Raw genomic sequence first — 27,663 nt, 5'->3', positions numbered from 1 at the left:
ATACATTTTTAACTCCTTGTTAATTCTGTCAACAGTCACTCATTGGCTTGTAAGTGGGAAGTGTGAACCCCGACAAGCCAAAAACACAACACTCAAAGAGTTTCCTTCTAGCTTTATCAATGCTTTTTAGCAATGAAAAATAAACTGCACACCAACATTTTCCATGACTCTGCTTTTTGATATATCTTCTTCTACTAGTGTGGTAACAAACACCCACACATCCACAGCCAAAAGCTCAAAAAAGTGCACACACACACCCACACACTCATGTATACACACAAACCATCCCTATGTTTGTTTGTCTGAATACAGGTTTTCAAATGTTCGACTGCTGCTCCGCTTGCTCCCTCTCCCCTTGGGAGCCCTAAACTGGGCTGGGCAGGATAAACCCAAGAAAGCTTCCACATGTCTCTGACCACTTCTGAAGTGCCCGCACCCTCTGCCAACACATGTGACGCCCGCAGCTTCATGTTCCAGAAGCCGTGGTAACAACCAAAACCTGTAATCTACCCACTGGGCAGTGCCACCCCTTAACCTCGGACTGCTGCCATGCCCAACCCAAACATTCGGAGGAGAGGAAACAGCCAATTAGTTCACCAGATGGCTAAACAAGAAAGATGAAAGTACACGTCCTTTGAAACTGATAAAATGCCTTTCTGTGCTTCCCAGGGAGTTCAAAGGGTGAGTTTGTAGCAATTTTTCAGTGCAAAGGTTTAGAAACTTAAACATTCTGCTACCTCAACCTTTTAATTTCCATGTGCCACAACCACACATAGCTCTGTCTAACAGTGGCCCTGTAAGGAGGCTCACAGTGCAGCCACTCCCTTCATTACAGTTAGGCTACAGTTTCCCCCGATCTGGAAAGAGTTAAATTCCTTAATTCCACTGTTTGGTTAACTTCACCCAAAGGAGTAGGTTCCTTATCACAATATTCACACTGTTCTCAAACTTTTCTCACACATCTTTCTCCTTTGATGTGTTTTTTTCATATTTCACTTTCTGTGTGAAAAGTATTAAGTTTATCTGATGCAAATTCCTACAGCACCAAAAAAATCTATACGTTGACCGGTCATATAGGCTAACATTAAAGGAGCACTGCACCAATTTTACACAAGTTCAGTTTACTATTCAGTCTGTGAAAACAGCTGTTTTATGGGTCCTGATGCTCTTTCTAAAGTGAAATGATGATGTCATCAGGGTTATCTACAAATTATTACTGAACGCCTGAAAGCTCTAATATATCAGACTTTGCACTTATTAATACAGAAGAGAATGAAAACCAAACAAACACAGATGCCTCATGTCAGCAAAAGTCCTTCATTCAAGGAAACTAAACCCAAATTTATATACAGATATATAATATAGATAAGACATAGATATAAATGATATATATGATATAGATATATAAATGGTATATATAGTAGTAATATATTTTCAATGCAGTGTTTTTCACAAAACCAACTCTGCGATCATAAAAGTTGAGTTTTTGATAACCTGAACCTTCGCAAGTTGTAATCATCGAAATCTTTCCTCTCTCTACCATCCATACCTTATGATGTGACCACAGCATAACAAAAGATGCTATCATGCTTGCACTATGGGAAATGTAGGATCAAACATTTTCAGAATGCAAGCCGTACTAGGGACAAAAAGTCACGACATCTCTGCCTCTGCTGCTTCAATTTTGACCATTATTTTTAATATACGTATGTCGCTCGCAAGTCTCCCTACTTTGTGGCAAAGTAATAATAAATTGCTGGCATACCTCTATAGGACATAAAAATGCTGACTTTAGTCAAAAACTGTAGAAATTGCAAACGTAGCAATATACCTGACAAATCAAGGTCATAATGATGCTAAAAATCCTGTAAATGCAATATTGCCAATCTCGCTTGCTCATTGATTAGCAGAATTTCCTATGACGACCTAATGCAACCAGAGATATTGAAGGGACAGCTACGTCAGTAATAAACACTATGACAAAATCTTTACAACGCTTCCAAGTGCTGAAATCAAAATAATTGTACAAAGACTCCAGTAGTAAGGTGTAGTTATCAGATTTGTCACCAGGTTGCATATACCTACAGCTTGGTGAAAGTAAAATTGGGACTGAAAGGGAGAAGATTTGCCGCCATGGAAGAAATCCAGGAAGAATCGCAGGAGGCTCTGGACACAATGACAAAAGATGGCTACAGGAAATGGTTCCAGGAGTGGGAGAAGAACTGGTAGTGTATCGCATACTTTGAAGGGGATTATAAAGGTACTACTGAAAGATTTATGATAATAGTTTTTTGTAACAGTTTGGGAAATTTTTGGGTCCAACCTTATATGTTACAGGCATAATTAATATGTAATGAATAAGGCAGGTTTCCAATCAGCTCTGTACAATTTCACCATTATGGAAAAGATCAACTGATTTTATTATTGAATTATCGTACATTGAGGAGTTTTCAGAATTATTGATTGTACATTGTACAAAAGGCTAAATTATCATACAAACAATAATTATCGTAAAACCTGACAACACTAAATCTCTACCAGTTGACAAGTGAAAAAAAAATTGAATGAAAAAAACCCTACTTTCAATGCAATTCTGAGACTTTTGGTAGTATCTTAGGGAAACACAAGGTCATATAAGGCAGTTAAGCACAGTGGGAGTACATGAAATCATCTCTTTCCTTTAGCAGTTATTTTTCTGTCCTCTTTTAATATAAATATGGTTTGTGACTCACTACGAGACTAAATAACTGGTTTCAATGGACAGTTTTGTCAATGTGCTGACAAAGAAAAACTTGAACCAAAATCTTAAACCCTCAAAAACCTTTCCACTTTCTGGGAAACTCTAAAATTATGTAATTCCACACAAAGCCATGATTGATTGAGCTTGTGAGATTCCCAGATAAAATGGGAGGAGGGGACCTTCCTACTCATAGTCATAGCCTCAAACACACAAATCCTACTCCCAAATAAAAATCTGTCAAAGTGTTGGATGTTCCCCTCACTCCACCCCTCTTCTTTTCTTGTGTGTTCTTCAATGGAAATGCCCTCTGCACCGGGAGAAACAGCCCCTATTGAGAGAGACCTGAGCTAACACGATAGGGAGGCCTTTCCCCATTGAGCCACTCTCAGCCACAGTCGCAGATCAGACACGGAGACAAAAGCCCACAGGCCTTCAACAGGGAGAGGGTTCAAATGTTTGGCACTGAGATACGGCCTGGCAGAGATGTGTGTGGCCACAGAGCACTTCTCTATTCAATGCTGTGTGGGAGAGGGAGTGCTTTCTTTTCATAAGAGGGGGAGCCGGAGCACTACAAGAGATGGCCTTCTTGTATGACTTGTTTATCGGTAAAACCACTTGCTGAAAGTGATGTATAGTGATAGCCATCTTAACCCCGCTTCCCCTCATTTATCTGCATTGCATTCACATCACATTAGTGCCACCACAGCTTTTTTTTTTTCTCAACGTTGAACCTAATAATTCAGGTTCACGTCTGCTCTATTTATGAGGCGTCTTAAATAAAAAAAGTGTTCCAAAGTGTTTTATGACGTTAAAACAGAACAATGAAAAAAAGTAAATGGAAAAGCAGATTACAGTAAAAGTAGGTAAACCACATCAGGCATACTGACAAGCCATAAAAGGAATAAAGTGGTTGAAAAAGTGTTAATGCAGGTCTTTAATTAACATTTATTTTAAAGACAGGAAATTGTTCTATTCTTGGTGAGTTTGATCCACAGTCTAGAGGACAAAGATGGGACAAGTCCAAGTTTTAAGTCCTGGTGAAAGTACCAAGTCAAGTCTTAAACTTTGTGTTTGGAGTTGTAAACCTTTTTATGCACGCTTCACCAAAATGTTTTCTGTTATTAAACAGATAGTTAATGTTGTAAATTTACAGAAGTAATGAATGTTTTTCCAAAAAAAAAGTTATTTATTACTTTCAAATGAACTTAAGAGCATGATCAGTTTTGTCTTGGTGTGTTATCCCTGTGACACAGAGACAATCATTCCTGAGCTTAATATTTTGCTTTTCACTGTCTGATTTTTACTGACCGCAGCAAAATATTTATATCTGAATGTGATGATGTCTGTCTGCTGGTCTACACTGCCAAACACACCTCTCCTCTTACTGGCACAAGGTGATTGGCTGTTGTGGGATTGAATAAAAGTACATCCATTGAAAGGAAAAAGGAGAGTTGGAGACATGTGACTCAAATGCTAGAAGATCACCTTTAGTTTTAGGCAAGATCCCAAATCCCTGAATCACACTGTGGATATTCAAGAAATATCTCATGATTTAGGACCACAGAAAGCCACATTTTAAGAAATACACTTTCACATTTACTTATTTGCCAAGATTTAGATGAGGAGGTTGATAACTTATCTTAGCATAAAGACTGGAAGCTGGTGGCAACAACCTAGCTGTGTCCAAAAGTAACAAAATCAGCCTACAAGAACCTCTAAACTTCACTAATTAACACAATATATCTTGTTTACCTTTGGACAGAGCAAGGCTAGCTGTTTCCCCCTGTTACCAGTCATGAGAGTGGTATAGATCCTCTAATCTAACTCTTGGCAAGAAAGTAAATAAGATTATATCCTTGAAACTCAAACTATTCCTTTACTGAACAAACAAGGTTTTAAAGAAAGTGCTGCACTGACGAGCTGTTTGGATTGCAAATCTCTGAAACAACTAAAACACATCAGGAGGCAAAAGTTCCCCAAATAAAAGAAACCACTATGCTATCAGAAAAATAACATCCTGTTACTTCATTTGTTGCCTTTATTCAACTGTCACTTACAATGACATAATTTGGGTCAGAGGAGATTAATTGTACTGCATTTTGTGTCATTTGGAGGGTATACAGCAGAAAATATTTGTGCTGGCAGTAAAATATAGAGCTCCTCCGATGGTTGCCAACACAAAAGTTGACTTTGAATAAACCTGAAATGAAACTGGTGGGGGGGCTAAAAATTTGCGGACAACAGGACTGTGAGAAAGTCGACTATACTGGTAGAGTTCGCCCACACTGCTGTTACGCCATAGACCACTGTATCTGGATTCACTTGTGCTAGTGATGTCAGACCTCCTCAGACCAGCAACCTCTCTCTGCAGCTGACCAAACAGGGAGCAGAGGAGTGCTGAGCTTCTTCCCATAAACACTGCCATCAGCGCCATCTACTCTACCCCGCGATTACTGCCACGTGTTCTCCACACACTGCGAACAGGACTCCAGCAAAAAGACTGCTTGTCCAAGCGAGATGTGCAGCATATATTAGCATCTCAGTTAATCAAAGCAATAGGTGCAATCAGCAGAAAAAAATATATATCTATGCAAGAACAAGAAACAAACACGCATAGAGATAGGAATTTGGATTTGGCCTGAAAGTAAAGAAGTTTCTTGGATTGGAAGGTTCACTCATGCCCACGTAAACATTTTTATTCTTAACTCTGAATACAATATGTGTCCCAGACATGCAAAGTAAGCTCATTTTGGAAACTAAACCATGCAGGAGACTGGTAAATATTGAGAGTCAGCAGAATCTGAATGAGTAACTTGCTATCACAGGAAGCCTCCTGATGAGTTCACTGGTTTGGTGACCCACACTGGGGGAGACTCTGGCCAACAGCTGGAGGAAAGACTGAGTCATACGCCTCTACGCCTCCATCCCCTTTCCAGTGTTTATAAACACACACACACACATACATTCAGGCGCCCGCATATACACACAATAAAAAAAAAAAATAGTGATGTTAATGCAGATTTAAGTCAAGTCCTCACAAACAAATGCAGCCTTAAGCTTATGAATGCAGTCACACAATGTATACACAGGTGCATTCTTCTGCTGCTTCATAAATACACACACACACACACACACACACACACACACACACACACACACACACACACACACACACACACACACACACACACAACTGTCCTGTTTGTGTCCTGATTCAGAGTGTAAATAGATGAGCTGTGAGTCTATTTAATCCTGCCGCAGAAGAAGAACCGCACGACGTCCTCATTGTCCAGCAGCTCCTCTTGTTTTATCAATAGCGGCATGTGTGTCTAGACGTTGTGAAAACAGCTGGTGGGGGTAAGAGAGTGGATAGCCCAGTGGAATGACAGATTCATCCCATAGTTATCATAGCTGGGATTAGAGGATAAGATCCAAAGATGAGAGAAACAGCAGGGAGAAGAGTGACAGAAACAAAGAAAAGAGCGGGAAAGAAGGAAAGAAACAAAGTGGGGAGTGGGAGGCAGGGTCGCTTTTTCATGAAGGCCATAGAAAGACTGATCAGGCCGCCGGTGTTTGGCTGGTGGGGCGACCGGTTCACTTGATGTAACGGGCCACTATTCACGGCTCTTTTAGGCTGTGATCAGGCTGTTATATAACAGCAAAACCACCAGACCACTCACCACCACACTCAGCTCAGCCTCTGTACGGTGCTGCCACGTAGAGAGAGAAAGAGAAAGAAAAGACAGATCTACAGTGCAGCAGAATCTATCAGAGGCAGTTTCCTGCTCAAATGTGGTTTGAGCCGTGAGCAAAGGAATCATTTAAAGCTGAACTAGGCAGGATTGTTTGGTAAAAATAGGCCAGCTTTACTTGTAAAAGTTAGAAACTGTGACTTGCACCGAGAAGAGTATCCCAGTATATCATGCACATATCTGCCACGGAGTGAAGTTATTAGCAGGTAATCTTCCCAGAACACAAGAACCATTAACCAATAAAAAGAAATGACACTGTCGTCTCCTGTGAGCATTCTTTCCAAATCATCGATGAACGTTTTGAGTATCTCCAACCCCGACACACGTTTACATCCCTGCACATTCGATCCGCACTGGACCCAACGATATGAAGTTCAGATTTCATCAATGTCATATCAACTGATTTCTGTGTTTTGGGCCCCCTGTCATAACACAGCCAGAATACCATACAGTTTGTCATGCGAGCTGTGTGGAAGTCCATACAAATATCCAACAACAACCACTCAAGCCCGGTTAGATATGTATCAGACCAATCAACAAACTATGGAGAGCATTTCCCAAATTTCCATCCCACATAAACAACTAGATTCCGGTGTTGTGGATATACTACATTATTCTACCATGGACTGCCTCATGCCTCAAATATTGTTGTCTGATTAAAGAATAAAGACCTGTCAGAAATGGAATCTGCATGAAATTCAGGAAACGAATTGATACTACTATCAAAAAAGATCTTTCTACATAACTCTTTCTGTGCTATGTGTGTGTGTGTCACTGAGTTCTTCTACAGTACATTCAGTCTTATAGTTAGTTAGTCTTCTACTGGTTTCTCTAAACAATGCGAGTGTATATGTGACAGGATATAGTGCTGTTTTCATCCCGTGTTTTCAGCAGGATAGCCCAGAGAGAATGAACTGAATGACCTTGAACTGATCATTATGGAACATGGGGGGAGGGAAGCAGGGTTGACACCTTGACACCTAAACACAACAACACTGGGTTTGTCCAGAGTGGAGTTCTTGTGCTGATAATACCCCTGTGAGTTTAGGGATTGCTGTCATCCTTTATTCACAATTACTACAAATGAAATGTTGCATGATTTTAGTATTAATTAATCATTATGATAGGAATGAGACTTACTGAAAACAAACAAGACCGCCAACGCCAGCAGATTAATTTACAGTAAAAATAAAGGTTGGTTTATTGATACAAAATGAGACAATGATGCTTCACTTTTAGTGCAGATGCAGCTACTTTTCCAAGTTTCTTGTTTGTGGCAGTGAATCCCAGTATAAACATGAGAAAAATACTAAAAATATTCAGAGATTTCACAACAAATCAACACTTCATAAATGGCTGTAAACTGAGAGGCCCAAGAGAGTTTTACTGGAGACACATGACACCAGCTAGATCACAGTCTATTTTTTCACCACTAGCTAACCAGCCTCCTCTCAACTGAACACAACAGCCAGCTCAGAGCTGCTATGTCACTGTTTTCACATCCACAGCAGAAGGGTTTGGTCTGCCCCCTCACAGATTACCGTAAAACATTAACAGAACTTTTTTTTTTTTTTTTTAGTTATTGCAGCTTTGCGGAGGTGAGAGGTGATAGAGCAAGAGTGTATGAGGGGAGAGAGGTGGAGGGAAGGTGGAGAATGAGAGTTAAAAAGAGGAGAGACGAATGAAGCTTGGGCAGATTGCAGCCTTTTATCAAGAACCTGATCTGTTCCTGTCAGTGTCTTTCACCTCTTACACGTTATTGCACAATCAATCAACACAACATTGGTTCTTTATGGGAAGCCCTTCTATCAACCTGATTCTGATGTGGATGTTTTGGAGGATCACATAAAAACAACCATTCTGAGGTAATCAATGAATCCTTGTGATTCTTTTGTAATTTCCCACATGAAAATGTTTATAAAAGCTGAATATGTGTTAAGCAGCTTCAATCCCAAATGTTGGTGTTGGCCTTCAAGATCCCATATTGGTCAAACTCTTAAGGAGGTGGAAAGAGAGAAAGGAAAGAAAGAGCAAAGTTTTTAAATGTCAATAGTGTCTTTAGTGGTTTCCAGCGCACAGCGGAGACAGTCAACTCTAACCCCGCTCAGTGACGTAGGATGTGTTCTCATGTGTTCTCTTTCGTTTTACATTAGAGTAGGTGGGTAAGTGTGTGTTGGAGGGGTGATAAAAGTGAGAAATGAATGCATTCATTCATGCCAGTTTGTGCACGCATGTGTGTTCATGCTCGCTCTGCGTTTAATCTGCAAAACATACAGTGACCATGATTCTGAACGGAGGTGGACTGGTTCCTGTCCAACACAAATACTGACTCTCGTGCTCAAACCGTTGACCCGTCCCAGAAATATTTGTCTCTACTTTCTTACAGCCCCTCCAACCATCCACCCCCTCTCTTTTCTAAGAAGCACTTAGAAAGACAGTGTGTGCGCCTGAGAGCGCGGTCGCCGTCAATCATCCACTGAATGATGGGATATCTCTCATACCATGGGGGGTCTCGGGATCGGTGTCGGTGTCAATCATCCAAATTATACACCCATATGGAGTCTTCCTGCACATGCTCTTGGGTTTCAAAAAGTCAAATTCTGCAGGTTTCATGGTAAACTTAAACCACATCTTTTTAAAGAGCTACATATTGGGCCCACGCTTCACAGGAATGCATTTCCTGATTTTGAGGAAGCAATTCCAATGGCCTCACTGCACTCATTGTTCCAAATGGTCATAGCAGTCATCCTACACTATATCAATTCTATAGGCATCAGCAATCAAGTGGAAACAGTAGCAACATAAGAAGGCCATCCATCTCGTAGCAGAGTCATCCTGCTGCGGCTGCAAAGAACTTGCATATGGCTTCAGAGAAACGTGACCTGAGCTGCGTCTCAAAACCAAACCACATACTGATTCTAACCAGGGTTTCATGCTGAGAAAATAATGTTCATCACATACAGTAGAGCTGAGGGTGTAACAAAGTATTTTGCATGAACAAAAACTATGAACAAAATAGTGTTACCATTCTGCATTTCTTTCTAGACTTTTGTGCCAAGTAAGTATACTCTAAGATGTTAGTTTTTTTTTCCTGTTGTCAAAAAATCCCATGAAAAGACTAATCTAGCTAATAATGGCAACAGTCTGTTTCTCAGCACTCTCTGACTTCCATACCCTGTCTGTGGCACTCAGCCTCCAGCCGCTTTTGTTACTACTGGATGTAGATCTTTAAAAATGTGTTGCACATACATAGTTTTATTTTAGTAAAATGCTTAAAGAAAAAAAATCCTAAAAACAGCTGGGCACTGTAGTTTTTAGCATATGTTACTGAAACTGGAGTAAATGTATGTGTTTGTTGGGGACTATTTTTCGCAGCGGAGCAATACACATGTTGTATCCCAAGTTGTATCTTTGAACTTGCTTGCTTTTTTAGCGTGCCTGATGAAGATGGAAGAGCAACTCACAGCTCTGTAAAAAGTTTTTTTTAAATTGTGGTGAGACAGCTCCAGAACATCGCACAAAACAACCAAACAATAAATAAGTTAATAACTAAATATTTGGAACGGAAACATTTTGCTTTCTTATTGTTAAAATTTTGAAATTGGAAGTTTGATGGATGTCTGTCATTATCTATATTATTTCTTGTTATTACAAAATTGTGAAGTACATTATTTAATAATCTTAAGGATATCTTTCATCATCAACTGTGACACATTAAACACTTATTCATTATTGCTGATTCCAACTTTTTACTGCACTGGCTTTCTACATACTTTCATTTCCCAACTGAGAATTCACCTTCTGCAGCCAGGTTGAGTAGAGGTTAAGTAATTTCCTGAGGTTATTTTAGCGGAACGGCACCCTGGACCCTTCAGCTGGGATGTGACCTCACTAACCAATTCTGCTGCCTGGCTGCTTGTCACTTTTTTCACATCTGTGTTGTCGAACAGCTTTAAATCTATGCCCATCGCCTCCCCATGCAGCAGTGATTTCTCTGGCCCACTCCCCTACAAATACATGTCCTTTGCTTACAGTGCTGGCTGATCTTATATCTGCTTAAGTTTAAGACAGGGACAAGCATGAAAAATAGAATCGTAAGTGTGGCTTTGCTTTGGAAACAGCTCAATCAGGGATTCCTGTAAAAGTAGAGCCAGGAAAGCACATCAGATTATTTAGAGGAGCAGGCGGAACAGTTAGGCCGACACACGGTTAGCACATGTTCACTGGGAGTCCGTCAGAACGGGTCAAACACAAATGTAAGCACACGGCTTCCAAAAATGCTTATAAACTTGCGAGAATGTACACAATGTGTCAAAAGTGTCTGAAAAGTCAATTGAGTTAGACATATACTTCAGTATATTTCAGTCAAAGCAAATCTGAGCATACCAAGCTTCAGTCTCAACATCCAAGAGTCTGAAAGAGTCTGAAGCAGCGATGTGACAATGAAGGTCAGAGACGTGTGTGCTTCATTTCCCAAAGAGGTGAAGCACTGTCACACATCCTAAAGGCATCGCAAAAAGGCCTTCAAGTGGCCCCTCCCTCCCGCCCCCCCCGACACACTCCTCCTTTTAAAAACTCAACGCATGCCAAAGAATCATACGCTGACTGACCCCTTCCCTCTGGCTTTCTGTTCAACACATGACAGGTGCAACAGTTTACCAACCAGTGCTGACCATTTTCCTTAAAAACCACTCCTCTGTCACCTCATTACTTTTCAATTCATCTATCGTCGTGACGATAGAGCGACGATAGACCTAAAACTAACAAACCGCACAGTGACAATAGTTCTAACCATTTCATAAAGGCCGCCTTGAAGTAAAGTGTTTTTGCTCATTGAAAATTAAGAGTGAAGGTTTTGTTAAATGGTCTTAATTGTATACAGAAAGTGAAGGGGAGGTTCATCGATGGGTTGTGGCTCCTGCCTGCAGGTGCAACATCAAAGAATGGAAAACCCTGCACAGCCTGGTCTAAATTAGTTTGAATGTGCATGCCTCTTCTATTTGCGTGTATAAGAGAAAGTGAGTATGTGAATGTGTGCGTGTGTGTGTTCAGTTGGCTTACTGAGGAGAACCTTGAAACACTCCAGAGCTACATTGAAGCCGGTCTACATCTTGTTAAAGGGGAAGTTCCCTCTCTATTGGAAATTCTATCACAAATGGCCACAATGAATCTCCTGTAACGACTTCATGGTTACTCAAACGTTTCCTCAAGTGCCATAAAGACCACCATATGAAAGGGAGAGAGATGACATTTTTGTTTCTGCAATCCATTTAACATCTTTAACCTATGAGAGTGTCGACGAACAGCCATGACACACATGGGGATTTGGTGAAGTATTACTTTTCAACCACAGGTCCCTGCAGGAACTTCAAGTTTTAAAAGTAGTGACTTTTTTTTAAAAGCTTAGCATTGTGCTAACGGTTCAACGGATGTTTAAATGGAAATATAAGCAGGGTTAGGGTTAGGTAAAGTAGTGGGGCAAAGGAAATGCTTGAAAATGGGCTTTGGGATACTGTTAATGAACTTTGATTATGTGGTTTTACATAAAAAAATGAAAAAAAAGAGGTGTAGTATCAGCCATTCATGTCATCAGTCATTTATGATGACGTGATGTTATGTGTCACATGAGGTAATTATTACATTACCAGCTTTTATTATAAATTTCACCCATCTATTAGGTCATCTATTTTACTACATTTTGAAAAGATATAATGTCTTATTGACATCTGTAATAATACAAATGACTAAAGAACCAACAATACTGAGCTCAACAGTATATGTGTGGTTCACTCCACATGTTTAGTTAATGACAGTCATTTTTTTTAAATAATCTAAGTGTTTGTTGTTTATTCGATATTTCTGCTCTTTAGTGGCCTTTGACAAACTAAAGTGAACTATAGTTCTTGTTTTTCCATCTAGCCTCTCTTCCATAATGACATACTGAAGTGTCTTATATCCTGCAGTGGCTTAGAGGCAATCAAAGACAGCTCATTATCTCCTGTCTTTCTCCTCTTCATGTTAGTAGACCATCAGTGTTCAGTGACCGATAGGACTGCACACTGAGCTCAATAAACCTGCCAGAGGGAGAAACACCAGACCACCTGTATGAAGTATCAGACAAATGGGTCATTCAGTACAAGATGTGAGACAACGGTGCTGAGGATGATCATCATCACCAGAGAAAAAACAAGTGGATAGGCATAGGCTGAATGTAAAGTAAAAGTTTTTTTTTACATGAATAAATGCATGATACAGTACACAGTGTTTAACCTACAGTATGTGACAAGGCCTGTACATTAATTTAGTGAAAAGTGGGTCTGGGTTACAATATCCCCATACTTGCACAGTAAATCATGGGTCAATGATTTGAACCTGTTTGCTAAAGGAAGGTTAGAATTTACAGTCCGTGTCTAATCTTTACATTCACTATTTGTCCATCTTTCATAAAAAGCACAGGAGAAATTGCAGGAACGTATGGGGTATGGACGTCACATGAAACACATAAAGACACTATTAATCATTTGTGGAGCAGAACGGAAACACCTCAGTATAGAAACTATTCAGTGCCTCAAGGAGAATGCAGGCTAATGAGTTCAGCAAATATTTGTCTGCAAGTTATTTTGCGTTTATTCTTGACAAGACTCCGGTACAGTACATGTCTCACAATGGCTAATCTCGATCTGCTTCTGAAGAAAAGATAATGGTAAGGTTCAGCAAAAGGCCACATGCCAATAAATATTTGAGGGAAAATGACTAATAATAAATAAAATAAAAGGTGTGATAATGCTAACTGGAATGTAACTCTGAAAAATGACCTCACAAGTCATTTATTCTTGTGCTAAACACAAAGATACAACTTGGCACCTGATAAATCAAATAAAAATCACTTTGATATGAAAATTTGGCATTTCCCCGCATGTGAATCATGTTGTTTAAGAATTTTTGTTTAATCAAAAGTCGTTTTCCAGCTTGTAGTAGAAAAATCTGCTGTATTCTGACTTGTTAAGACTGAATATGAAGCTAAATGATTGGTCAGTGTCATTCATCTGTCCATGTAAGCTCTTATTTCTGAATATGTAGGTATTCAGTGTGAAGCCACAGAGTAGCATGTTGCACTATTGTGTTCAAATCCTGTAGATTTTCACAGCAAAGGCCAGATGCCCCCCATCTGTTTCCTGCTAAAAGGGGCAGCATAGGGTTCAAGAGGATTGCCCTGTGAATAAAGCCTGTTAAATCCATCCCTTCCTCTCAGGAGGAAGAGAAAGAGCAACATCAGCTCCCATCCGTCTCTTCTCAGGATCTTACAGCCTGACTAAGCTTTTCCCAATGAATGCCTCTCAGTAAATGTGCCGTGTAAGGCCTGCATGTGCACTCTCATTCCTAAACAAATTTGGTCATTAGCAGGCCGCGGACTACGGCGCTTGAACTTTGTTCAGAGGGCCAAACGCATTAATCAAAAGATAGCTAATGTTTTCTCTATCAACATACTGCAGTGTGCTAATAATCCCTTCAGATAGAGCCCTGAGAAATAGCTTACAAACAAAATGAGGATTAGTCAAGGCAGAAATAGAGCTCTGTGTGCTGTTAACTTTATTTTATATGTTTGGTTTGGAGAAAGAGCTTGACCCCCTAGTCTACCATTTGTTTAATCTAACTAGAAGTCTACATGTCTTCTTCTTGTAAAAAATGTCATCACACTCCATTTGTGAGTATACGAGGGACTGAGTTTGCCTCAGTTTATATTAGCTAAGTGCTGTTGCTTTGGTGTAGACAAGGTTACCTTTTTGGCCAATGTGGGACTAAGCACTTGATGCAATATAGCAGCAATTAGCGGTTATTTCCAGCGGCTTCCATTAGTGTAAAAAAGGTCAATAGTGTGCACATCCAACCCCAGCTGGTTACAGGTACAGGACAAAAAGCAGCTAACAAAGAAAAAGGAGAGGTTGTCCACAGAAAACACAGAAATTTGCAAGCTGATGAAAACCTTACAGGCCATTGCATCAATAGAAACTTTTGGGAGCTTGCAAATATCAGTGTGCTGAGTTACACTAGCATACCCAGGTGAAAAAGCCAGGTAACAGAAAAAGCTAAATTCCTTGTTATTGCAGTCCTGATATGTGGTTATCTAGAAATCAGGGGCAACAGGAAATAAATCAATGGTCTATAATGGCAAATTTTTTTTACCTTGAACACTGCTGTTGCTAACAGTGAGAAAAGTAGAGGAATAATACTCTTTTGTAAAGGGAATATCCATTGAAATACTACTAAGTTGACTTCTTCTATGTATGTGTTTGTGTTTGTACCTAATAACTAATTCTTTTAAATTCTGAACCAAGTTAAGTTTGCTGTATGCCATATTTTTGACTGTATGTTTGCAGCATATTTGCCATATTGCTGTACTTTAGATCTATTTTTGCTTTACTTTTACTTTCACTGCTCTTCTTTGTTTTCAGTAAACAGAATGGTCAGTAAACAGGGCATGTATGCTGGGGAAAATAACTGAGCGATCTCGGCATGACGAGAAAGAAAGACCCCACAAGTGTTTGATGTTTGGTGTGTCAGTTCCCCTGACTTCACTTGCTATCTATTAGAAAGCTTCAAGATGAACTACAGCAAATCTCCAAATCTGCCATTAGAGAGCAGACAGCAATTCCTCCTCTAATTTACTCCTCATTTTCATGAGTCATGCTATCCAAACCGCCCTAGCAACAGCAAGCTCCAAGACTGACCAAAAGGAGCTTCTTAAATTCCTTATCCTGAGCAAATATGCAAGCGCAGGGCTCCTTAAATCAGGAGGTGTCAACTTGTGAATGTACAGACACGCTTGTTGGTCAAACAGCCTTGAAAACTGAGCTACTGTTGACTTAGGGTGGGCAGCCTTGAGTGGGTGGAGGTAGCAGACATGTAGGACTCCTCAAATGCAGCCGATCCCCTTGAGGCAGCCTTTTCATTCTCAACAGTCCAGGTCCCTTAGGAGCCTGAGTGTTGCTGGGAAAGTGTCCAAGCCTCTGAAGAAATCAGCAAATCTGTGAAGCTTACAATCCTAACGTTCACTTACTTTAGGCCAATGTCACTTCAGCATTTGTTTGCCTTGTTTAAGTGACAGCTTATGCCTCGATAGCCCTGTTTGACATTACAAGTGGTCACAACTCTCTCCTAATTCTGTCCTTTCTCTGGAGCAACAATATTCTACAGCTGAGTCATGTGGAGAGAGCATTACTTAAAACAAAATAACTAAACGTAACGTAAAATCCTTGTCACTAACACAAGTATATAAAAAATGAGCAAACTAAACCAGCACATATGTCTTTACTTGCACGGTGAAGTCTCCTCTGGCTGAACTGTCTTAATAGCAGAGGAAATCTCCAATTAATCTCTTTGTGGTCTCACAGAAAGCCAATCCAATTTCAGAGGCTGTCTCAAAATAACAGTCTAATTCTGTAGTCAATACTCAGAAAAACGAGGATATTTCACCGAAGAGGGCAATTAATAATTCCATATTAACAGGAAAAACAGCTTCCTCTTACTGTCCACCCCACTCACCTCTGTGACACTGTAACGACCAGGGGCGTGTAGTCCATTAAGGGCGCTGCTACAATTCCAATTGTGAAATACATATCTTAATGAAAAATTGTTTTTGTTATAGTTGTGTGTGTGTGTGTGTGTGTGTGTGTGTGTGTGTGTGTGTGTGTGTGTGTGTGTGTGTTTCAGTTGTTACTCTCACATAAATCATACATAATTACAGAAACGTGTGATGACTAATGAAAAAGTGCTGGCTACAATCTTTGTCTGTGTGCCGAAGAGCGTAGGCTTCTTTTCTCTGCCCGACAACAGTATGTGTGTCATATGTTTGGCTTTTCCTGGTGGCACCTGATTGGTTGATACCGCATGCCAAAAATAACTGGATCTAGGGAGGAAAATTTTACAAAAAAATGTTGTCAGATTGGGCGATTTTTGGCTCAATTGCTGCTTCCTTTTTAGATGACATTTACCCCCTGAAGGCAGGCGAAACGTACACAGATTGTGGTGGCACTGTGGTGATGAGTTGAAAGCAGTTAAGTGGCAAACAAAAGATACTTTTTTAAACTTTTAGAAACCGCTAGCCTAGCCGCTAGCCACCAGCAGCTGGCTCTCTGCTACACTGTACCACGCATGCTCATGGCCAAAATACACAGAGCTACCTGGGGGCCATAGCCCCACCTCATGGAAAAGTCATGCCACATCACTGGTAACGACCCCACTGAAATGTATTTCCCTGTTGTCACTGCTAGTTTCTCTGATGACAGAAATTTCTGCTGTCCAGATGACCACCTACATGGCAGCTGGCCCAGTGAATGTAACCAGACGTGAAAGAAAAGAGCCCATCTCTTCACAAAGCAAACATCTCTGCTGTTGAAAAGCAGGACAAGGCTGTAACATTGTCACCAGTAATGCTGTAGTTCATGCTTAGTGGTAAAGGTCCAACTCTTCACTTAAGAGAAAAATAGCCATAAATTTTGCTTCTTCTTTGTGTTGGATCTGTTAGTGATGAGAGTAGAGTTAGTAGAGTTAGGTCATGGCTGATGGTAATGTTTTCTTAAACTGTTAAACGACATGAATTAAAGGACGAGTTCACAATTTTTCAAGTCTGTCTTGAAACAATAGTCAGGTGCCTTAATGAACATTGAAATAGGTTTTTCTTGCTGTAATCATTCCATCTGTTCATACTGACCATTAGCAGATCCCTTCATAATGCATCCATTAACTCTAACCTCCTTCTCCTTTTTGTGAGGCTGCAACTACACAAAACATGTCAATCAACACGGGATCATTCATACTGATAGCCATCCCTCCGACCTTGGGAAAACCATTTGTACGTAATGCTTATACATATGTTGTAGAACGCTGAAACAAAATACTGCCTTAAATTCTTGCTGCTGTATCTTTCTTAAAACAAGCCAAGACCTCCACTGCTCTAATATTAAAGACAAAAGCAGCATTGAGGAGAAGAGGAGAAAAAGACAGGAGGGGTTGAAAGAGGTGGGATGCTTGAGAAGAGCTTCATAGTAAGGTGATGAGGCGCAGACTGTCTCCATCTCTCTGTCTGAGACAGGCTAATGGCTTCTCCGTTGTCCTCACATGAATGAGAGCTAACTTACAAAAAAACACAAAATCGGAGCTGGAGGAGGTGGGGCCATGTGGATGGAACTGCTCCTGAATAAACAGCATCAGAAGTTAGTGTGTGTGCAGAGACAGTTGAATTGACTGTTCGATCATATTACGCTCAAGTTTATTTAACACAGCCTTGAAGAAAACACTGATAAAGTACGTATGTGTCTGCAGGTTGACAATCTATTTGTTATGAGCATGTCACGGTATGTGTTTGTATGTATGTGTGCCTGCGTGTATATATATGTGTGTGTGTGTGTTCTCGGGTTGGCAGGTTGGTTACTGGAGGGGAACGAGGGTGCACTTTCTTTCTGTCTGGCCGATTCACTCCAGTCCATCAGAGGAATGTCTGGTCACCAGCAATGCGTGCGGTCGACCTGAAACACCTGGCCACACCTGGGACAACTCACACACACACACACATACTCATATATTATACACACATTTCCATGGAGCTCTGCGGTCCACCTAGTGAGGGGGTTTGACAAGTGCAGCTGCTCTGCATGAAGCCTGAACAGAGAGACGTTTGTACCATTTTCGACGCTCAGTTAAACGAAGGCTTGTAATCTGACTGTCAACATCATCGGGTTCAACCTCACATAACCACTGTCATCCACCTTTAAACAGCCTGTAATACACATACATATAATGACATTTCCACAAGATTTCTACCCAGCCCAGAGACAGTGCAGTGATGTCAGACTCCCTAGTGCAATGGTACTTCTTTGTGTAAACTCACTCACACAACAACATGATTGAGATTAAAATCGAGTGGCAACGTAACCAATGTTTCCACATACGTGTGGGTATCAGATTCTATTGAAATCTATTAAAGGTGTTGATTAAAAGTTTAACATTTGGAAAATGCACATACTGACTTTTTTGCTAAGAGCTGAAATACACCAGATATACACGCGACACGTTACGTAGGCAGGGCAGGGCGAGGTTTTCTACCTGCTATACCAACTCCGTCTCCATCACTGCATGCATATTGAGTTTTGCCAAGTGATAATGCAGTTGGTTATGCAGGGTTTGGAAGCGTAGGCTATATTAACTGGTACTGAATTAATTAACTAGATCGTTTCAACTACAAGATCATGGATACAAATTGATTTGACTGATTTATTTTAATGTGCAATGTAAAAAAAAACCCACAAGGTTGCACTGCTGCGTCGCATTCTGGTACATTGAGGTATTTATTTTAATCATTTTTAAACAGTTTGTACTCGTTTTTTACACAGTTCTACATAGTTTTCACCTGTTGGAGGGCCACATAGCTGCGTGTACAGAAAAAAAAATAGAGCGTTCTGCTGTGGCCATGCTATGACAGACATGTCGCGCTGCGTTCGTGACTTGAGAACGGTATTGAGCTTCACATCTAACTCTTGGCAGAAAAGCCAATAAGTGTATTTCCCAAAATACTGAACTAATCCTTTGAGGACTCCTGGGATAAAACTTGACATTCGTCAAAATTAACATCATTAAGGGCTTAATGTTTGTGCCTGATTTTGTCAAGTCACTTCAGACTTAAGAAATTAAATTATTTTAAAAGCATTTCTTTAGCACAAACATCCATCAGAGGGCTTTCCCACACTGTGAAATGTTGATTGTATGATGGGTATGGGAGCCCGAAAGTTGAGAGACAATAAATTTAGAAGGACCTCCAAAGGTCCATGGGAACCTTGGCCAGCACAAACAGATCATAATCAACAGTGAGAACTGTCAGAGCAAAGCTTTTAACATTGTGACTATGCAGAAAACAAACTTTGTCTTCATGTCATGCTAACACTGTGACTCAGTGGGAATCAAACTTGCAGACTCAGTCTGCACTGGCAAAAGTCAGCGCCAGGTCATCAAGCTGTTTTGAGTCCACTTGCACCTTTTACCAATTGTGACCTAATTCTATTAGAGTGCATGCGCTGCTATAAAGGCCTTATCAGGCCATACCAGTGACGCAGAACGGCTGGAGCACATTATGTCTTACATAAGAAACTCAGAAGACCAGTCATTGTATGGTAACCAACAAAGCATAACACATACCCAAAGGCAAAGACTCAGAGAGCCACACAGAAATATTTTCATTAGAACTGAAAGCTAGGCATATTTGTTGCCTGTTGTTTGTTTGTTGCTGAATATATTTATCTTGGTCTTGGTTAAAGGAAAATGCAAATCTAGTGAGGGGAAAAAAATCTTTTCTGGGGGCAAAAGTCAATCAGTGTAGCATCCAAACCAGAGTAACTCTAACAAGAGACTAATGACTTCCAGTTGCTACAGAGGGTTATCAGGACCGTCGCCATTTGGCATACCAGCACATCCTCAATGCCCAGTCAGATATACTGCTGTTCAGCACTCGCCAAGAACACAGATCCTTAATTAAAGTCTTTCATCTGAGAGGCCCTCTTACAATGTCATATGTGGAGCCTGTGGTTACAAATGGGGCATCCAATTGCAGTGCTGTCTGGACATGGGCTCACTATTTTATTTACCATTCGTAGGTTCAAATGATGCATAATGTTAGTGATTTTATAAACCTCAATAAACAAACTGTTACTGTGTAATCAAGGGGATCAATTTGAGATTTCTCAGGATTTAGCATTAAAAGCATGAATGACAGCACCATTTCTCACTCAGGGGCCATCTGTTTTTTAATGCAAGTCTTTGTAAGTCTACTATTCATTACTGTAAAGTCTGACGTGTCTGTGCAAACAAGTAAAATGCGCCTGCCAGACAGTTGCTGTGAAACTGTAAAACAGGATAGCAAACAGACAGGAGCTCCAGCCCTCATTCTCCTTCACCTTTATGATTGACTGCACTTGTTGCACCTACCTTCGCCTACAGTACAGAGCCAGTGAATGGGCATCTGTTGGTCGTCGACACACCGACTGCTCAGTTCAGTGTTTGAGGTGAAACAGCATCCCTGATTGGGTGCTAAGAGCGTTTTTAGAGAGGTTGTTGTTGTTGTTGTTTTTCAAGGCCGCGGCAGGCGGAACCAGCGTCAGAGAGACGCACTGAGGGCCGGGATTCACACAGATGCCTCATTAATGTGTGATCAAGCAGAGAGACAGAGGACGTCTGTGGAGCGTGGCCAGCACTCTCGTCCTCGCCACAGAGAACCCTTTCTACAACATGCACCCCACTTCATCTCTTTATTGCACAGCAAGCACACACAAAACACACCTATAATATCCGGTTCCACCTCTGGAGAGGGAGGAGGCGGTGTTAATCAAAGAGTAAGGTGAAGCTGTATGCACATACATCTGCTGCGCATGTAAACGTGTGTGTGTGTGTGTGTTAGTGTGTGGGAGTGGAAAGATTAAAAGGAAATCGAAGCCTGTCAATGTGAGGACAAGCTGCTTTCAGCGCTGCGTCCCTCAGCATCAATTAGCAGGTTGTGCTGTGACTGGCTCCTGTTAGAGGTGAAGTGGGCCAGCTGAGGGAGGTAAACACACCTCATCCCCAGGGCTCGCTGAAATCAGAAGCAGGGCAACAATGTGCCACTGCCTGCGCCACAGAAGCCTGCCTGTGACTGGCCACTAACATGCTTTAGCAGTCATTTCCTACCTTCTTCTCCAATTTCCTCGCCCCGGTTCATGCACAGGGCTGACAGTGGATGGTTCACCTGGCCGCATAAGAAACCTTTCTTTCTGCTATTACTCTAACCCTGTATATTTGAGGGAGCCTGTGTTTTGGGTCGCTTTAGCTGACTGACGAAAAGGCCAGGTTGATCAGACAGAACCACCAACCAAGATTAGCAAAATGTCTGCTTGGCAGCGTAACTTTATAATTGCGTAAAATTATGGCATAAACTTTAAAGTTTGTCAAAATATAGAAAATCAATAGAAAAAACTCATTATTTTCCTTTTGTAAAGCACTGAGTCGTGGTTTTAAGAATTCCCCCTCATAATTCCTTTCCTGTCTGAACAAACAAGTGTGCTGAGTACAAACTATCAAAGCAGGCTCCTAAGATCCTCGCTGCCGAAAGTTTAAAGCCCAGTTCTTGTACTCATGTAATTAATCTTATTAAACTCCACTTTTATTCCAAAACAATGTAACAATACAAATTGCGAGCTCATTAGGATAGCTAACTTTAAAATGAGATGAAAAGCCGCCTCATAAAGTGAAGAACAAAGACCTACTGCTCTCGTAATATTCACTCTTAAACACCACTCGCAAAAAAGACTGAGGAAACAGAGGAAGAGAAAAGAGAAAGAAAGAGACGCTAAAAGACTTAACAATGACTTCAGTCGTGCTCTAAAGCCCCCGGATTTGAATGTCTGGGGCTAAGCTCACAACAGACCTTCATTAAAAGAGACAAAACATAATGTAACATCCAAGTTGTAGACCGGTCATGCTTCCACATGAATTTAGGTCAACCTATCTAGCCCTCTTTAAGAGCCCTCTTGTACACTGGGTCCATTCAGGGCCCCAAGGTGTAAATTGAGATGTAAACAAACAGTTTACTGGGCCAGGTTTAAGCACCGAAGCTATAGGCTTCCAGATTGTCCTCAACTACAAACAGCCGTCCTCATAGTCTGAAGAGAGAGTTTAAAAAAGAAACTATTTCACATCAGATCAGTTAGGACAAACACAGATGAAAAATGCTGTCCAAATTCAAACTTTATCAACAGAAAATTAAAGGATAACCGAAAACAACTTTACGGAACTGGATTTACCAGATGACAAACAAGAGATTTTTTTGGTGTGCATTTCAAAACATCAAAACAATGACCTTTTAGCATCACAGACAAACAAGAATTACAACAAACATAAACAGAGCCTTGCAGAGGGACCTGTTAGGCATTGCACTTCATGGTTGCATGAAGTTGTGCAAGTTGTGCAGGGTATGTCATTGTTAGAGAAACTGTGAAACCCAGGCATGACTGCAGGCTAGTGTGTCTCCATATTGGAACCACATTTCCCATGAAGCTGTTGCTCTATTTGCTCTATTTATGCTGCAACAACAGAAGCTCCACCTATTTTGTACCTGAATGAAATCAGCTGACACACTGCTAAGTGTGACACGACATAAAATGTAATGTGGACGTGTCTGTTTTATCAGTTTGTTTTTAGCAAACATATTGCAAAATGACTTATTTGCTAATGTTATAATTCTGCAACGTCATTTTAGGTTTAGTGTACTGACAAAGTTGAAGACTCTCTGCACACCTGAATATGTGACAGGTGCATTGGAGGGAAATATAACTTGAATAAAAATGAGAAAAAAAAACCCATACACCATCTCACCATACACAGCAATATAATATCTGTCTAAAATTCCTTTAGGTGTTTTGTCAGACCTACCAAAACGCCATAAACTTAAATATTCCACCAGTAAATGAGACAGTGTGCCAGAGTTTTTCCTCATTTTTATTCAGGTTTAGGTTTAAAAGAAGAATAAACCTGGTGGTCAACAGAGCATGACATTACTATCTCTCTCTCTGAACACACCTGGGTAACAAAGGTTTCCTTAATTTGTTCTGATTAGTCATACAGCATCTGTGTACACACCTCACCTCACTCGCAACACTATACACACTTAAATTCATGAAAACAAACACACTGGGTTGATTCGCAACATGCAGTGGTCTCAGGGGTGGAGTCATTAACTTGGCTAACAAACAGGGCTCTGTACAGCCACCAGCTCGCCACCACTCACCCCACAGACACTGTCCAGTTTGAACTCCACTATCTCACTTATCAGCTCAGTGTTGACACCGCCCAAGCTGCCAGCTCCATGGGCTGTCCTAAACAGACTGCAACATTTATCAGACTGGAACAGCTTTTACACTAAAAAACTGCAAGATTGGACTCTGGATAAACATTTGAACAAGTGATAGAGAAACAAGTGGGAACAAAAAGACAAAATTGTAGGTTCTGCAGCATCTTGGTTATTGATTTTGAGAATTTATAAGGAAACATGTATAAAATTTAACACAATAACTGATAGATTATCCAGAACTAGACTTATTTTTCTCCAATGAAACAAAATTTGCAAGTCAGAGAGCAGAAAACAGCTCAGAAGGGAAAAAAATAGACTGTACAAGGGTTCTAAAATTAGCCTGACTTTGACTAAGAGCGCCAGACTACACTCATTGTTTGCAGGCCACACTTGACGTAAGAGTGACCCTGCTCGAATCCAACCCATTCTTTTGATGGTCAGCACCATGGACAGAGACCAGACCCTATCACCACAGCCTGGACCGGTGACCTCTGGGGCCCCATCCCTGCACACAAACCAGGAGAAAACACTGGAAAGGCTCAAAAGCTGCCAGAGGCTCTTTTGTAATAGATGCATTTACAGTAAGGGGGGTGAGGGTGGGGTGAGGGGATACATCAGGTTGATTGAACAGCAAAGTCTGGGCAGAGTAATCACATTAGAAATCCCAGCAGACTACAGTGACAGGCTTTTCCCCACAAAATGCAAAGTCATCCCCTTACCTCATGATCTACCAGGAAGCTGTATTTTCAGTTGCATGATTAAGCAACTTCTTGCACTTGTTCCTCATTTTACATTAAGAGGAGAAAGTAAAAAGCAGGCTTTAAACTGATATATTTAAAGAGTTTATGAGTGCAGTGGTGACTTCATTTATTTGATATGATATCAGCTCCCACAGTGAGCTCACAGCAGCTTGTCAGAATATGCTGAATCACATGTTGCAGTGCTTGTGGAGGGGAAGATGGGCCTGACTCACCATTCATTATTAATAATACACAACGACTACACAGCTACAGTGTAACACAAACAAAAGCTCCCCTCTGAGTGCCAGCAGCGTTTGGTCTCTTTAAATCTAAATATAACCGCGTCTAAAGCTGATACCTAAACCTCCTAGCTAATGCTGCGTTCACTTACACCTCGAGAACTCCGCACACGGGAGTTGATAAGTCAAACAGAAGCCTTGTGTATTAAATAGAAGTAGTAATAACATATATTTTTGATGGTTGCTGCTTATGGACTAAGGTGAAGAGGAACGTCTCTAAATTGGAGGCAACATGTAACACCCTTGGCTATCAATAGCATAGGTCTTTAACATTAGAACTACATCTGGGATAAAGTTGTGGTGTGGCTTTAATTCAGTATTAGTTGACAGAGCGTATCAATCTCCTAAAAACTAGCTAATTCTCATTAATTATACTACTAAAGAAAATGTATATATATCCAGGTTCGTGTTTAAACCGTGCTTCTGCATAAAATTCTCATATTTCCTACAGTCCCCGAAGGCAGCAGCTAGCTTGTCAACCTAGTCGTTCACAGAAACAAGTTGAAACTATCACTATGGTGTAACCACACGTACCTTGTTGAGGTAAGGGTTTCGGGTAACATCGTAGCCCCTCTTCTTGGTGTAAACGAAGGCTTTTCCTTTGTCTTCGGACTTGTGCATCTCCGTCTCCACCGACTCCCGTCTGACCAGACCGTGTGCCATGTTGTTGCCTCTTTAAACAGAGCGACGGTGAACTGTTGTGAACTCAACAAGTGGATGCGCAGGTCCAACCACACATCTGACCGCGCGCCTGCCTATAGACTCTGTATTTAAGAAGAGCTGCAGTCTCCTTATCAATGAGGCTGTTTTATTGTTCCCAATAATTCATTGAAAGAGTTACTATGAGCAAAGTCCCTGCGTGTGGTGTCACCTGGCAACAGGTGGGAGCAGTGTATGGAGCAGCCTAAACTAACTAAAATACATAATATTTTATTTTAAGTGCTCTTACTTGCTCAACTGAAACGAGATTAAAAAATAATTTTAAATGATATTATTTCAAATTGTAAGGATTTTGTATCAAGGGCTTAATTTGGTTGATTCATGGGAGCAGTAGTTAGTTATTAGGGATTTTGTAAGCGTTCTGTATATGGATTGCATGATTATTGATGTGAAAATAGCCATTATATCTCTCTAAAATCCATTAAATGAAACCTTACAGTGCCTCAATAAGACTACAAGCCTCCTAATAGCCATATGAGAAATCATTTAATTTCCAAAATAAATAATTTTAAGGGGTTTGACAGAAAAAGAAATAGCATACATATATAGCTTAACTGAGTTCAAGTGATCTTACATACCATTTCCTTTTTGAACCACATACTCATATTCATGTAGGCGATTTTTGCTTAATGGAGTAGTAATAGTAGTAGTAATAGTAGTAGTAGTAGTAGCCTTATATATCATATTAGCAGTAAGTATAATATTAATAGCAGTTGGCTACAAATAGCAAAAGTAATAGAAGCAGCAGGAGTAGCAGAGCAAGTAACATTCTCAGGAGTGAGAGTAAACTTGGTAGGTTTACAAACATTTTTTATACTATACATGATTGAGATTACTCCAAATAGTTTTTGATAAGTCATGACACTTGTTACAAACACGTAACTAAGATGGTTTTATGGCGCAGTGTTTCTGACGGCTGTGACAGGAGTGAGGATATTTGAAGCCAAGGTCAGCCTTCAGCCTTCAAACTGTTACAGCAGGAGAGTTATGCAACATTAGGCAGCAGTGAGTTTGAGTGTCTGTAATACGCTGTCATTCTGGAGGGAGTGGGAAAAAGGTCATCCAACCCTCAGTCTATATACCTCGTGTTGATGAGGTGACTGCTACAAAGTCACTTGAAACCAGATGATTTGTGAGGATCAATAAATTCTGTTTAATTGTGGCCTGTTAGAGAATTTGCGAAAGGGAAATGGATTTCTCCTGCATCTGGATTATCTTATCTGTGTAGAACCACAAGTATTTAAGTTTAGTTCCTCAATTTATTTACTTATTTGGATTTCTTTAAATTGTTTTGAGGCATGTTCTCAGTACCAAGGATTCCCTGTCAGTGTGTGTCACTCAGATAAAGGGAGATATATGGACCCTGGGTCAGCACGTCTGGAGTATGGTTTTATGTCAAGGTTGAGTTCATGCCAAGTGTGTAAAGATGATCGGACTGATAAAGTCATCTCTGCAGAACAGAGAGTGAGACTGTGAAGGTAGTTGAAGAAAAAAAAATCCAGCCTTGGCTCTTCATACACTGTTTTACAGCAGACTGTTTTGTGTGTCTTACTCCCTCATTTATCTTAAATCAGTCTGCAATGTCCCAACAGTGATTTCTAAGACTGCAGAGAAAATGTCTGAACTTGCAGCAGACATCCTTTCTTCCAATAAATCATGCCATGCTATGTGGCTGTATTTCAAATGTAGTCACACTGCTATTAATGGAGAGATTGATATCTGTTTTTTCTCTGATAAATTTCTCCATGCACCTTTGAACATGCAGGTTTACAGATAAGATAAAGATAAAGATAAGCCTTCATATTTCTATGAATCTTTTGGATTGTTCAAAAAAATTCTCCTATTCAACTTCTTTTCAGCTGCACTGGAAATACATAACCGGTAGGAATCAGTAACATAAGCTACCAATGCAGTAGCAACAGGCTGCTGAGGTTTTTATGGGGTCACATGGGGTTTGCGCTGCTTCCCTCTGATAGCAGCCTCAGTGGCAGGGTGCTTTGTTCTCCAGATTCAGAGTCAACATCAGACTGCTGCTGCTGCTGCTGTTATAGACAGACCTGACTGAGCTCTGGAAGACCATCTTCATCTCTTGTCAACAGCAGCTTCTGATCAAGACAAAGTAGTAGTAGGGCTTGGATATTTTACAGCCACTGAAAATTTGGATTCAAACCTCAAGTATTTCTCTATGAAGCAGTGTGTTTCCCCCTGCTCTATTTCTCTCAGTCTCTTCTGCTGTCCCACGCAGTCAGAATCCTTTCATGCACAATTCTTACGTCACCATAGCTGACCAATAATCTTTCTGCCCGTGTTCCTCAAGCCAATCAGTCCCCAGATGCCGTTCTTTAGATATCGCTGCACCTCTGCCGTTTAGTCTTTGAGACATACTATTGCGCAACCCAACTCCTCCCAGTCACCACTATGACCTCCATAGTATGTAGAAAACCTTGTTCATCAACCATCTGCTATCTTCACTCCACCACCATCAGGGTCTAGACTCCAGCGGGATCCTGTCCTACCTCCTATCTTCATATGGGCTTACACTTTA

At 40.7% G+C, this 27,663-nt stretch overlaps 1 protein-coding gene across 1 annotated transcript in view; it reads right to left on the bottom strand.

The window, feature by feature from the left end:
- Window positions 1-25,488, bottom strand: part of me1 (malic enzyme 1, NADP(+)-dependent, cytosolic) — an 88,785-nt gene extending 63,297 nt beyond the window's left edge. Inside the window, exon 1 of the mRNA XM_042425140.1 lies at window positions 24,933-25,488. Coding sequence (XP_042281074.1) covers window positions 24,933-25,061 — 129 coding nt within the window. The 5' untranslated portion in view covers window positions 25,062-25,488. The remainder of the gene's footprint in view (window positions 1-24,932) is intronic.
- Window positions 25,489-27,663: the final 2,175 nt, after the last annotated feature.

The sequence above is a fragment of the Thunnus maccoyii genome, chromosome 10 (genome assembly GCF_910596095.1).
Source record: "Thunnus maccoyii chromosome 10, fThuMac1.1, whole genome shotgun sequence".
NCBI lineage: Eukaryota > Metazoa > Chordata > Actinopteri > Scombriformes > Scombridae > Thunnus > Thunnus maccoyii.
Note: the sequence above shows the minus strand (reverse complement) of the source record. Positions and strands in the feature narration are given on the sequence as shown.